This window comes from Asparagus officinalis, unplaced genomic scaffold (assembly GCF_001876935.1).
Source record: "Asparagus officinalis unplaced genomic scaffold, Aspof.V1 AsparagusV1_Un769, whole genome shotgun sequence".
Taxonomy (NCBI): Eukaryota; Viridiplantae; Streptophyta; class Magnoliopsida; order Asparagales; family Asparagaceae; genus Asparagus; species Asparagus officinalis.
In genome coordinates, this window is record NW_017973028.1 from 54083 (window position 1) to 68722 (window position 14640).

At 36.8% G+C, this 14640-nt stretch overlaps 2 protein-coding genes across 6 annotated transcripts; both read right to left on the minus strand.

Annotated features, from left to right (window-relative positions):
* Window positions 1–6505: 6505 nt before the first annotated feature.
* Window positions 6506–8728, minus strand: LOC109828152. The gene is made up of 3 exons (XM_020395182.1): window positions 8232–8728; window positions 7408–8028; window positions 6506–7151 (listed from the first exon to the last, which is right to left on the minus strand). Exons 1-3 carry the CDS (start codon window positions 8726–8728, stop codon window positions 6506–6508), a joined length of 1764 nt encoding a protein of 587 aa, XP_020250771.1.
* A 1508-nt stretch (window positions 8729–10236) lies between these two features.
* On the minus strand, window positions 10237–14421 carry LOC109828153 (uncharacterized protein At2g34460, chloroplastic-like). Of its 5 annotated transcripts, none has more exons than XR_002243617.1 (7): window positions 14079–14421; window positions 13339–13415; window positions 12708–13016; window positions 11541–11664; window positions 11282–11395; window positions 11015–11095; window positions 10237–10786 (listed from the first exon to the last, which is right to left on the minus strand). XR_002243617.1 is itself a non-coding variant. In XM_020395185.1 (7 exons), coding segments are annotated over exons 3-7 (468 nt in total). In that variant the 5' UTR covers window positions 12722–12774; window positions 13339–13415; window positions 14079–14403; the 3' UTR covers window positions 10237–10639. The 5 variants fall into 5 exon arrangements, 2 of the variants coding, with proteins under 2 accessions (XP_020250774.1, XP_020250773.1); XR_002243618.1 differs by having other exon boundaries at window positions 12708–12774; window positions 14079–14400; XM_020395185.1 differs by having other exon boundaries at window positions 12720–12774; window positions 14079–14403.
* Window positions 14422–14640: the final 219 nt, after the last annotated feature.

A 14640-nucleotide genomic window follows, 5' to 3' on the forward strand; every position in this document is an offset into this window, starting at 1 on the left:
ATTATGTAAAGTTTGGCCCCCCAGCAAAAGATCGACCCACGCTGGAACTTGTATTGAGACACTATAAGGGTAATGAAGTGGCGTTTTCTCTGCCCGATGCCGAAAGTGGGAGAGAAAAGGTTGTTAATTTTGATATGGACTGGGTGCATGAACATACAGGTTTCCCAATTGATGGGGAAATAATTTACAATAATAGAGATCCTTTCCCTAGGCTTTGGGTGGAGTATTTTCATAAACATTTTACTAGAAACCGGAAGAAATCAGCGAAGAATATGCGGCGATATGTGGAAGAGCTATTGCAATCTCTTGTTGAATCAAGAAAGAAGAAGGATATTGAAGATTTTGTGTTACTACAGATACTTTATCAATGTTCATTGATGTGGTGCCCTAGCAGTGTCCAAGGCATCCCAAGGCTCTTGTTCAAATATGTTGATTCAATTGAAAGAGTGAGGAATGTGGCCTGGGGGAAATACATCTATGATCAGACGAAGAAAGGAATTAAGATTGCCAGGGAAGGTCTGCACAGGTCAGGAATAAGCTATGTACCTGGATGCATGCCTTTGATCCCTGTAAGTTGGATTAATCTGTGCATGTGAACGCTTGCTTGTTTTCTGTCAACTTACGTCAAGAAACCATTAAGGCTTACTGGTTCATGTTAACTATTCTAAGGATCTTGTTAACTATATTTCGGTTCATGTTAACTTTAGTGTTTCCAGTATTAAAGTTGGTGTTGTCAGTGTTAACTATATTGCAAGATGAGTTGTGTTAACTATATTCATGTTTAAAAGATTAGTATTGCATACTAACATGTATTAATTGTTTGCAGCTATGGTATTATGAAATGACGGGGATTAAAAGATATGCCTTGAGCAATAGATCCAAACAATTGTTTGCAGCTATGGTATTATGAAATGACGGGGATTAAAAGATATGCCTTGAGCAATAGATCCAAACTACCCCTCACTAACTGGGTGAAGATTGGTGAGAAGTATGGATCTTTTAGAAATAGAATAATAGTTGCCAAGGCTGCAAAAGCTAGCATTCAGGTTGTACAAAAACCAATAGCTGAAATTGGCCCATCCGATGAGAAATATCCAATCAGAAGGCCATTGATGAGGCTTAGAAGGGAAGGGATTGTACCACAATTTCCAGTCGTACATAGGGAGGCCAAGAAAGCAGCAGTAAGGAAGAGGAAGATTGAAGAAGAAAAGAAGGTTGAAAAGAAGGAAGAAGAGAAGGAACATGAGAAGAGATGGTCAATAGGTTTGGTAAGTTCTAAGGTGCTAAATATTATCACAAGAATACATAACATGTTAGCAACAATAGATAACATGTTTTCTACAACAGTTAACATGTTACCAACAATAGATAACATGTTTTCTACAAGTGTTAACATGTATGCACAAGAGTTAACATGTTAGCAACAAGAGTTAACATGTTTTCTACAAGAGTTAACATGTTCTCAACAAGAGTTAACATATTATCACAAGAGTTAACATGTTAGCTACAAGAGTTAACATGTTACCAGAGAGAGTTAACATGTTAGCAGCAAGAGTTAACATGTTACCTATAGATGATTGAAGAACCTTTAATTATCTGTGTCAATTGTGGACCACTTACTGTTAACCTTTATAAACTTGATTTTAACTTTTTGTTATTTCTAAATTATAGATAATGTCAAAAGCCATTGATGAGGCTTTCGAAAGGGAAGATGAGATTGAAACGTTACCGGTTGAGGAGCAACTGCAATTTTGGAGAAATGCTGCTAAAGTAAACCAGAGACTTTGCCGTACACTGAGGGTCTCGAAGAAATTGTATTGTCAAACTTTCATGGACGAGATTCGTAGACTTAACGAAAAGGTTAAGGGGTTGGACGAATCTTGTGACATAGTAGATCCCTTGATTTTAAAGAACAATGTGAAGAAGCTTATTGCACAGCAGCTGAAAGGAAACCCTACAGTGGAAGAAGAAGAAGAGGACAACTATGGAGAGAGAGACGACGTCACCATGAATGAAGGTGTCGAGGAAATGGGCAAGAACGAAGAGAGAGAAGAAGTGACCAAGGATGAGGAGGACAAGCAGATGGTTGAGGATGAAGAGGGCTCGAAAGGAGAGAGAGACGATGTTACCAAGAATGAAGTTGTCGAGGAAATGGGCAAGAGCGAAGAGAGAGACGAGGTGATCAAGGATGAGGAGGACAAGCAGATGGTGCAGGAGGAGGAAGGTGTGGTTGAGAGAGTTCCACTCAGCGAAGGACCGAAGAGGCCGAGGAAGCCGGTGAGCAAAAAATATGTGGGTTATAGGAGTAGAGCTCCAAGCAAAAGAGCAACCAAGAAAGGTAAACTGGTTAGGACACCATTTACTGAGGATAAGAAACCGAGGGCTAAGGGATTGAAGTTAAAAGATGGTGAGCACAAAGATGAACCCATTGTTGTTGGTGACACCCCAAAGAAAATAACAGTTTACCATGACGACAGTGTTGGCAAGTGGGATGTGCTAAAAAGCACGTATTTAACAGATGTGGATCGTGCTGCCTTAAAAGAGGTGAATGAGGGTATCCCTGATGTAGGCACGTTTAGCTTACGAGTGTTAGATAGCGCTGGGGCTTTTGTACATAACTACAGAATACCAAAAAATGTTGCAGAGAAACTCTCAGCTGAGGAGAACAAATGGCTCGAGCAGTACTGCAAGGAGAAATGTAGCCCGTAAGTGCTGATTTCAAAATGTAAAGCTTTCACGTTTAAATTTAAGCAACAAGGGTTAACATGTTAACCACGAGTGTTAACATGTTAACAACAAGAGTTAACATGTTAGCAACAATAGTTAACATGTTATCCACAAGACTTAACAGGTTAGCGACAAGAGTTAACATGTTATCCACAAGAGTTAACACGTTAGCAACAAGTGTTAACATGTTATCCACGACAGTTAATATGTTAAGTAATTTAATGCTAACTCTTTAATATTAAATGTGAAACTGTGTTTTTTGCTTGTTATGTTTTTGCGTTTAGATGTTACTTTTCATGTTTTAAATTTTAACCCTCCGTAACTTATTTCTTGTTAAGGTACGTATATGTCATAACTACTGATAACAGCGCAATTACATACCCGGATCTACTGTATATGATCCGCGGGGGAAGACTTGATGATAAAGTAACAGAGGCACTCTTAGACAGATTACGGCTATGGCTGCAGTTGCCAGAGAACGCTGAATTAAACAAGCAGTACGGGATTGTATCTACATATTTCTGCGTAAGACCAATCCTCATATAATTAGTTAACAGATAAGCTCTTATATTTAACATGTTAACCCGAATAGTTAACATGTTATCCACAAAAGTTAACATTTTTTCCACAAAAGTTAACATGTTATCTATCAGAGTTAACATATAGCCACAAAAGTTCACATGTTTCCACAAGAGTTAACATGTTTTCAACAAGAGTTAACATGTTCTTCACAAGAGTTAACATGTTTTCCAAAAAAGTTAACTATATGAACTTGAATCATGTTCACATATTAAAGGCCGCTATTTCTTAATGTGTTAATTTTGTGTAACAGCATTCACTCTATGGAGACCAGGCTGAACTGCGGCTATATGAACTATATGAACTTTATATACAACAACATATTGTCGCTGGCCGATCAATACTCATATTGCCAATTGTTCGCCATGACCATTGGCATTGTGTCGAAGTTAGATTGAATGAAAATTTAGCGTTGCACTATAGTTCGGTAACTCCCGAAGCTTACCTTGAGCCCGTTAACAAAATTATAAACTTCATGGACCATATGAAGGCCGCATTCGATCTGGAAAAGGTGTGTAGGGCATTTAAATATAAGGAAATTCCATGCGAGTCTCAAAAGGGAAGGTACATTAACATATGAACCTTATTTTATTAAAGAATTTTCATCTCCAAAACTGACCGTTAATATGTATTTATGTTTTGTTATTTGTAGCTACGATTGTGGGATATACGTATACCTTTATGTACGGGCTATCCTACATAAAGGTGATGTTCGGCATGTTATGCCCGTCGATGATTCGTCTGCGGTAGTGCGTGCAAGGCTTGCTGCGGAACTAATAAAAGAAGGCTGGGAATTCAGAAATAGAAAGGGCACAATAGCCGTGGAGGCCCCAGAATTAAAAGCGCCTGCATGAGCCGTAAATGTTACAGCCTAAGGAAGAATGCTATGTAGATAAACAACTGTAAACAATCTTCATAATTTTCAGCTTGTATAGTGTATTAACAGCTAATGAACTAGTGCCCGGAGAAAGTTTATAACATGTTAGATTCGTAAGTTAACAATTATATCATGTCATCTTCACTTGTTAAATATGGAGAAAGTTTATAACATGTCAGGTTCACTTGTTAAATAATACCGTATACGGATAAAGTTAACATGTTATCATCAAGAGTTATCATCAAGAGTTAACATGTTACCAACAAGGGTTAACATGTTATCTGCAAGGGTTAACATGTTAACATGTTATCAGCAAGAGTTAACATGTTTGCTACAAAAGTTAACATGTATGCCACAAGAGTTAACATGTATGCCACAAGAGTTAACATGTTATCAAAGAAAATTAACATATTTCCCACAAAAGTTAACATAATATCAATAAGAGTTAACATGTATGCAGCAAGAGTTAACATGTTTGCATCAAGAGTTACCATGTTTTCCACGAGAGTTAATATTTTCTCCACAAGAGTTAACATGTTTTCAACAAGAGTTAACAGGAAATATTATAATTCACATTGGCATTGATATATGAGTCCTTCTACAGGGACCCGGAAAAGGGGACAGGAGCAGGGGACAGGTGAGGTGTCCCCTGCTCATTGGTTAATGTACTGTTCATGAACAGTACATTAACCAATGAGCAGGGGACACCTCACCTGTCCCCTGCTCCTGTCCCCTGGGGCATTTTTCCTGATATATTTCAGTTCATGTACACAGTTAACTACAAAATTATTACAAACACCCAAACATATTTCAGTTCATATACACCGGTAACTACAAGAGTCAACATGATGGCAACAAGATTTAACATTTTATCATCATGAGTTTACATGTATCAACAAGGATTAACATGTTATCACCAAGAGTTTACTTGTAATCAACAATAGTTAACATGTTACTTACGAGAGTTTTATTATGTCAAAGAGTTAACAGTTATCAATGTTTTCGACAAGAGTTAACATGTATCCCACAAGAGTTAACATGTTATCAATTAGAGTTAACATGTATCCCACAAGAGTTAACATGTTATCAATTAGAGTTAACATGTATCCCACAAGAGTTAACATGTTCTCCACAAGAGTTAACATGTATCCCACAAGAGTTAACATGTTCTCCACAAGAGTTAACTTGTTTTCGACAAGAGTTAACATGTATCCCACAAGAGTTAACATGTTAGCAACGAGAGTTAACATGTTTGCCACAAGAGGTAACACGTTAGCTACAAGTGTTATTATGTTATCCACGACAGATAATATGTTAAGTAGTTTAATGCTAACTCTTTAATATTAACTGTGAAACTGTGTTTTTTGCTTGTTATGTTTTTGCGTTTAGATGTTACTTTTCATGTTTTAAATTTTAACCCTCCGTAACTTATTTCTTGTTAAGGTACGTATATGTCATAACTACTGATAACAGCGCAATTACATACACGGATCTACTGTATATGATCCGCGGGGGAAGACTTGATGATAAAGTAACAGAGGCACTCTTAGACAGATTACGGCTATGGCTGCAGTTGCCAGAGAACGCTGAATTAAACAAGCAGTACGGGATTGTATCTACATATTTCTGCGTAAGACCAATCCTCATATAATTAGTTAACAGATAAGCTCTTATATTTAACATGTTAACCAGAATAGTTAACATGTTCTCCACAAAAGTTAACATGTTATCTATCAGAGTTAACATATAGCCACAAAAGTTCACATGTTATCTACAAGAGTTAACATGTTAGCAACAAGGGTTGACATGTTTTAAACAAAAGCTAACATGTTTTCCACAAGAGTTAACATGTTTTCTACAAGAGTTAACATGTTCTCAACAAGAGTTAACATGTTCTCCACAAGAGTTAACATGTTTTCGACAAGAGTTAACATGTATCCCACAAGAGTTAACATGTTCTCCACAAGAGTTAACATGTATCCCACAAGAGTTAACATGTTCTCAACAAGAGTTAACATGTTCTCCACAAGAGTTAACATGTATCCCACAAGAGTTAACATGTTCTCCACAAGAGTTAACATGTTTTCGACAAGAGTTAACATGTATCCCACAAGAGTTAACATGTTATCAACAAGAGTTGACACGTAACCCACAAGAGTTAACATGTTAGCAACGAGACTCAACATATTATCAACAAGACTTAACATGTTATCAACTCTGATATAGTTAACAGCTCTGATATAGAATTTAACAAATCCAAAGATAACATGCTAAATAGCATAAGTTCATACATTAGCATAGATATAGAACAGCCAAATAACGTTACCTTATTCCCGGGAAGAATGCATTTGCCCATTGATCAGGAGAGTAGTTCATAGCAATGTTGTATGCCCTTGGATCCATGTCATATATCTCTTTCATGTACTCATTCCATTCTGCTATTGTGTATTTATAACAAGCACTTTGGAGTAAGTTCCCAAGAACATGAGTGTCCTTCGACTTCATACCCAAGTCCTTAAGCTTTAACCTGAAATTTTCAACAAGATGTAGAACACACCTCGAGTGTAGAGCTTCTGGAAAATACTCTTTTACTGATTCTTTAATTCCTTTGTCCGCATCAGAAATTATAACCAATTGGTGGGGAGGATTGTAAGGGTCAGCCCTCTCATAAAGTATGGACCATAGACCTTGGAGGAACCACTTCCAATTCATCAAATTCTCTTGATCACATATGCAATACGCTAAGGGAAATATACCTTGGTTCCCATCGTATGCTATGGCCGAGAGGAGAATACCTTTATATCGATCCTTCAAAAATGTACCGTCCAAAAATAGAAGGGGTCTGCATCCACTCAAGAAACCTTTGATGCATGCAGCATAACAAACAAAGAGTCTCGAAAACCTCCCCTCATTCTGGTCAACATGTATGTAACTGCCGGGATTTGTCTCTTTTACCATGCGCTCATACCTAGTCGTGTAAGAAGAAACAAACCAACAAGTTAACATGTTATCCGTGTAGCTTAACAAGCGACCAAAAAAAGCTAACACATTATTGGGGTAACTTAACAAAAGTTAACATGTTATTTACAAGAGTTAACATGTTAGTCGTGAAACTTAACATGTTATCAATGTTATCAATGAACTTAACAAGGAACATGTTAACTATTTGTTTTAACAAGCAAACTTTGAAACTTAACAAGTTAATAATAAAGCTCAGCATTTACCATCGTAGTTGATCATACGACTCATATATATCCCCGTAAAGCTTCTCCTGTGCTCTCTCTTTCCCCCACCATATCTTACTGTAATCAATTCTAAGGCCGTAGTTTGTGAGGAACTCCTTTTGCACATCAACGGGTCGGATTTCTGGACGGACCTTCAGGAGTGGTTGTAACTGTGTTGCAATGAATTTACGGGATGCCCTTGAACGACCTGTATTTTGCCCGTACTGCCCACAAGTATGTTCATTAACAAACTTCTTGATCGATAGTCTATTTGCATTCTTAACAGGTGAAGCAAACAACATCCATGGGCACTCGTAAGTTTCTTTATATCGGCAATATACACGGATACGTTTTGGTTCGTTCTTTTTAAACTCATAATCAAACATTTTGGCCAGAGAATAGTATGTCAGCGCCAACCTTAATTCTTCAGCACTTTCAAATTCTTGACCCTCTTCAGTTAATGCATTATGCCACCAACCAGGAATCATTACTGTGTTGTTAATAATGTCATCAGAACGCACTACACTGCTACCACTGGGATTATCAATTGGAATTCTTTCAGAACCATGGTTTGCAGCAGAAGTACTATCAATAAACTTTGGCTTCAGTGTATTCATAATGCTGCACAAATATAATTGGTTTTTCTTAAAATAACAAATAGGACTTGTACTTAAATAATGCAGTACCCTTAAGAGTTAACAAATATGCCCTAAAGCTTAACAACCTTCGGTAGAAAGTTAACATATATCAGTTAAAAGCTAACATTTAACCTGCTCTATGCAATTCATAAGTTTTCAAATAAATTAAGTGTAAATATAACTTACATTTCAGGAGGTTGCTTCGGGGTGTTCTCACATCTGGAAACATCTACATCTATATTAGCTCGAATATGGATCTCCAGACACCCGATATTACGGTTGTGCTCCACCATACACTCCATATCATCCTCATTCTCGATCTCAAAACTCAGATCAGGGAACCTTTCAGATTTATAAACCATTGATAGCGCATCATAAGGAACCTTCAACCTCTCAGCCACGTCGAACTTAAACTCAAAAAAAGAGGTTGCAGAAGTTACCCTTGAGAACACTGCTCTCTCACCCAAGGAAACCATGCAAATAAGGGGGCTCTCCGCCATAAATGAAGGGGATTTAAGAGGAGTTATGAAGGGCACTTTAGGACAAGTAGGGGGCTGAAGATCATAAGCCCTAACCGCAAAGATCTGCCCTTTGCACCATAAATACACTCTCTTCAAAGCCGAGTGGGTTAACAGGAGATATAACGGAGGGAGCGCGCCAAAATTTCCCCCCAAAACGGCCATCATCTCGCCTTAAATGCGACGGAGAGGTTTCGCCAGTGATCGGATCTCGTTTTCAAGGCACGGAGTTGAAGGCGGGGGTATTTTAGGGAGGCTGGTGCAAATACGGGTGTGAGAACTGCTTTTAGGGCTCAGTTACATTTTTTTGAAAATTTAAGGGCTTAGCCACATGGGCCAAACTACAGGGGGCTGGGCCACATTGTATTTTCAATTTTGGGGCCTTGAAGCAATTTTTCCTTTAAAGAAAACTACCAAAATCTTTTATGTACGAAAATGCCACTATTAGGCATTTTCTCAGAAGTTTTCTATAACCTTGTCAACCAAACAGTCCCTTATACAATACTCTAATTTTAGAAATTAAATTGGTAACTTCATCAAGATGATGATCCTCTTATATGATCGGTGTCAGATTCTGTATATGGTTTGTTTCCACGTATGCAATTCTACGAAGTTTCTCCTTGTGACATATTTGGTTGTGTTGAGATTTTGATGTATGTTTAGTTTTTTGATTTGTTTCGCAGGTTATTTGTTTCTCATGATCGACATGAAGATAACCTGATATATAGATGAGAGGCTGTGATTTGGTTTGCTTTATTTAAACCCTTTTCATTCATTTTTCTAATATAGTTTTAAATATGTATTATTTATGTAATATTTTTTTCACATTAATTTGATGTTGTGTGTAGTGGGGGATACTTATATAAGCCATAGTGTGTCATGTGCAGATCTTAAAACAACTGACAGTAATCATGCGTGTGCTATATTATCCTTATTAACGGAAAGCCTACCGTCCTTATCTTGATCCATATTTCTTTTTCGTATTTCTTCACGTGCCTGTGGAATCTCTTATTATTATAAGACTTTATACCCTATATAATCAAGATCTCTTAATCTCTGAATCACAGTTCACCAGCTTTTCATGTACCAAAATTAGTAAAATAGAAATGGCTTGTTTATTCAAGGTTGCGTGGATTGTGGAGCCGCACTGTTATACTGTATCTGTATATGTAACTTCTTTTGAATTGAATCGTTGATATATCACAATTTTAGTAGACTTTTGTGTGTGCGTCTGCAGCGTCTGGGGGTGGTCTCTCTCTCTCTCTCTCTCTCTCTCTCTCTCTCTCTCTCTTGTTTTTTTTTGGTCAATCAGAATTATTTTTCATTCAAACCAAAATGAGAGTTATGTACATCAAGTTCTCATATTTGAGAAATCTCTCTCTCTCTCTTGTTGTTGTTTGTTTCTTCTTCTTTTTTTCCTTTGTGTGTGTGTGTGTGCGTTTAAATGTCTTTTTATGCCCAGAAATATGGAAGATTATACATATCAAAGACGAAAAATGACAATGACAAATGAAGAACATCCAAATACGCCAGGAATATTCTCTTGGTTTAATTTTTTTTAGCCTTTAGCAAGCATGTAATCAGTGAACATATTCTTAAGCAAGAACAGCTGAGGGTAAATATCAAATACTTGGCAGCTAATACAAGAACAAACACTTTCAATCTTTTCAAAGTGAGCGCAATTTCATGAACCAATCGATTCGATGTTGTAAATAAATTTATACTCCCATGAATATGAAGTAAAAGTTGCTGCTATACAACAATACAATACACTGGACCGAAGTGAAAGTCTGATAATCGATTGATACCTACAAAGCCAGAACGCACTGCTGCATGACTCATTGACTAAAATTAGGGAAAGCGAATTCTGCAGCTTTGAGCAAACTGGCTACTCATATGGCTCTCTTGGCAGAAGATCATGCTCATCTTAAGTATTGCTTCACAAGTCGCACATATTGGTTGTATTATATACGGAGCCTTGTGAGAAGAATGCAAATCTTTACATCACACATGAAGACTGCTTGAATTGCCTCGATGACATAATTAATAACCAACATAATTGAAGCTACTATAAATTCAAACTGGTACTAGGTTCCCTTCCAAGGCTTCTTTTCCTGTTATTCCTTCTTTTAGGGTATTGAAGTAAACATCATAATCCTTTTCGGGAGGAGGGTTCGAAGGGTCCACTGTGAAGGGTTCACTAAATGGAATGGTACTTTTAACCTAATGAATTCACCGAACAAGAGAATTAGGTCATAGAATGAGACATCGTTTACATGATAATTTTATTGATCCTTTGTTGATCCAACAGAGAATATAAAACCCGTGTACAAGGATACTTGTTGGATTCAGTCATAATCAGTTTTTAAATAGTGAACACATGTCTACCATTCATTTTGGTTGTGTTTTAAATAGTTTTTATTATAATCCAAAAAGGCAGAGAATTTTAACCTCAAAGGTTTTATTGCATGCATATGGGCTTCCCAGGGCTGCAATACATATTCGTGCAACCTCTTCCCTTGATATTTTCCCCTGTAATCAATTAGAATTTCAGAATGCTCCTCTGTCCTTTCTCAAATAAGTAGTCAAAATATATGCTCACAGGTTAACATATTCTTACAATTTGGTTAAACAATTCACATAGTTGATGACCTTTACTGAATGACAATAGCCAATGTAACAGCAAGAATATGTAAAATGTAAAGGTGGTCTAAATACCGTTATATTGTCCCCCTGATCAAATATGAGATCAGCTCCCGCTGGCTCTTCACTCAGCGCACAAGGCCTGACTATGGTGTAAGGAATACCACTTTCCCTTATCAAATCCTCCCCCTATGAACACATTGTAACTAACGTTACCAATTTTCTGTATATCCGTTATTTGCAAAACTACGTGGCTAAAGTGCTCAACCATGGTCAAAGAAACTATATACTTTGCTAGGAAATACCAAAAGAATAGATTGAAGTAATAGGAGACCTTCAGTTTGTATGTGAGGATAAAGCCTAACTCCTTGTTCAAGCGCACTGCAGGAGGTTGTTTGCTCAAATCTAGGCCAGGCCTACCAGGTCGAGTAACTCCAGCGGAACTCACATGTACAAACCTGACAACAACAAACCAAAGAGAGAAGTGAGATAATTTACAAAATACATGCCACTTCAGCCTAGTAACTAATCTTTATCAATATATCTACATTTCCCAGCTTACTAAATGTGAAGGTGGCCCTATTGGTATAATAGTTGCTTAGCTGCATGCTCTTAGCATCCCAGGTTGTAAGTAAGGATTTACACATAACTACTTTATAACAGTTGGCACTTTACTTATTTTCCCAACAAAAATTATGATTGCATGTGCACCCATCAAAGGAATTACCATTTATGTATAAGGCAACATACTTGGCAATAGCAACCATATAACATACTCCATTAGTAATCTAGGTCAAAAGCATTTAATATTTGGAAATATGTTAATTTACCTATCAATTCTTTAAAGCTATAATAATATATACAGTAGCATAGTGAAATTGATATATGGAGACACACCATAGTTGTAACGGTCAAATATATGTTGATTACTGGACTAGTAGAAAAATGAGCAACCTAGACGGAAATTTCCGTCTAGGTTGCTCCAATTTCCGTCTAGATTGGTTCACCTAGACGGAAATCCGTCTAGTTTGTTCCGTCTAGAATATTTCCGTCTAGATTGGGGCAAACTAGACGGAATTCCGTCTAGTTTGCTAACCTAGACGGAAAACAACCTAGACGGAAGTGAAAATCCGTCTAGGTTAATTCCTAGACGGAATTCCGTCTAGGTTAAAGCAACCTAGACGGAATTCCGTCTAGATTGATACTGTAGCAATAGTAGCAACCTAGATGGATACTGTAGCAACCTAGACGGAATTTCCGTCTAGGTTGCTTCTGCTACAGTTTTTTTTTTTTTGCGCAATCTACATTGCAAGCTATATGATATCAAATGTATATATGCACGATATTGCACAACACCAAATTATATTCATATCCAACACAATCTAATTATATTTCAATATCAAATACAATTATATTCAATAATACATTCATCAAAATACTAGTGCGATACATAAAATTTTCTATTTAGCAAGAGCTTCATTATGCATCACTTCAGTAAGACCTTTTTTCTCACATGGAAGCATCTGAGATGTAGCGCTTTTCACAATGCAAACTTCACTGACCAGACTCTGAAATGCATGAGAATAAAACCACATCAAAGATTTTTCTATTTCAGTCAATTCATGCACATAATTTACGATGAAACACAGAAACACCCTGCAGAAAAACAGATTCAATTCTTCTATTTTTTGAAATTAAGCCAAATGGCTCCAAACCTTCACTTCTCCATACTCAATATGTTAAATACAAACTGTGTATCAGCAAGTAACCTGTGTAGCCAATTCCAACATAACATGTATCAGCAATTAACCTGTGTAGCCAATTCCATACTCAATATGTTAAATACAAACAGATTCAATTCCAACATAATATGTTAAATACAAACTGTGTATCAGCAAGTTACGTGTCATTTGAAGTAACTAGGAAAAATGAGACAAAGGGTCCACTTAAATATATACTTATTAATACAAACATAGGAAACCTTAGCAAACTAGTTTCAGTTTTCTGACTATACATACATAGAAGATCCTCAGAGAAAGCGGCCCCCAACAAAACCACCTCCACAAAAATTAAGTATTCACTAGTTATCTGTATAAGCGAACAGTAAGAAAGAAGCTTTATAAGAAATTTACCTTGAGTTTTAGTGTTCTACAGACACTGTGGAAAGATATCTGTTGAGGGGGCATATCAATCAATGTCGTTATCCCACCTGAAAGAGAACATAAATCACCACTCTAGATTAGAATATGAATGAAACCATGATACATGCAAAATCACTGTGATATTAGCTTTCCCATTCATTTATTGTCTAGGTGACCTGCGAAGATATATATGAAACTGAACTTGGCATGCTCAGAGATGGGGTCTATGTAACTTCAATATGGGAGAAAAAGAAACAAAATAAAACATGTGCACACTATTTAATGTCTTATATAAGAACCAACTTGGAATCATCCCAAGCAAAGCACAATTGATGATTCATGAAATCTGGACATAGGATAGTATTATGTTGATATTACCAGACTATTTCTCCTTTACCTACAGTATACTATTAACCAACATTATGTAACATGATATTGTTAGTTACTTCACGATCCTCTAATACCGGTGGTCTCTATAGCAAAGATATAAACCGTTTGTAACATGATACATGCTTCTCATAGAAATGAATCCATAGCAGCAAAGATATAAACCGTTTGCTGGTTTAAGAAACAAGCGCTAAAACCATTCATGAGTTCGCAACGGAAAAGCAACTTAAAAGAAACATCTAAGATCCAGTGACGAAGTAAACAATGACATAAATGAAGATGCTTCAACCACACATCAAAAGATAAAAAGAAAAACATAGTATGGGAAGGATAGCATCACATACCCCTTGGATTCTCTTTCCAGTCACAGGGCACCTTGGTCCTTTCGCCCTCTTCTTGGCAGTCTGGTAGGTAAGTTTCCCACCTATAACAAGATATAACTATATAAGCCATCATATTAGAAATCACAGACAAGTTCAGACACAGCAAAGACAGGATGTTAATTAAGCTAACATTATCCTTGCATTAGTTTCTACAGCATTCCAATTACTCCATTTTGGTTGACAAAAACAAGCACAAGAAACTTTAAACAATTGACGACTTCATCCATCCAATAAAAATGAAAACTACAGGTTCATTCATGGATAAATCAATTTGGACAAAAGCAAATTTTTTAACAAGAACTGATAAGTAAACTTCATTTGGGCATTAGCTTTCCATCCATCTAAAATTAAATAATAATTACAGTTAATGCTAAAGTAGACCAGTGTTCATCAGCATTAACACAACACACCCCAAGATCATCAAAATTGATAAAACTACATTTCAACGAACTTAAAAGCAAACGCCAAGCAGTCATCTTTTCAATACTAAACCCTAGTTCCGATCCCAAATCAGCCTAAAACC

Coding starts and splice junctions, on each gene's coding strand:
- LOC109828152 (XM_020395182.1), bottom strand. CDS start 8,728: ATGGCCGTTTTGGGGGGAAATTTTGGCGCGCTCCCTCCGTTATATCTC. Junction 8,029..8,231: donor CCGAAGCAACCTCCTGAAAT/GTAAGTTATATT, acceptor ATATTTGTGCAG/CATTATGAATACACTGAAGC. Junction 7,152..7,407: donor TCGTATGATCAACTACGATG/GTAAATGCTGAG, acceptor TTACACGACTAG/GTATGAGCGCATGGTAAAAG.
- LOC109828153 (XM_020395185.1), bottom strand. Junction 11,396..11,540: donor TCCTCACATACAAACTGAAG/GTCTCCTATTAC, acceptor ATGTGTTCATAG/GGGGAGGATTTGATAAGGGA. Junction 10,787..11,014: donor CATGCAATAAAACCTTTGAG/GTTAAAATTCTC, acceptor TGAATTCATTAG/GTTAAAAGTACCATTCCATT.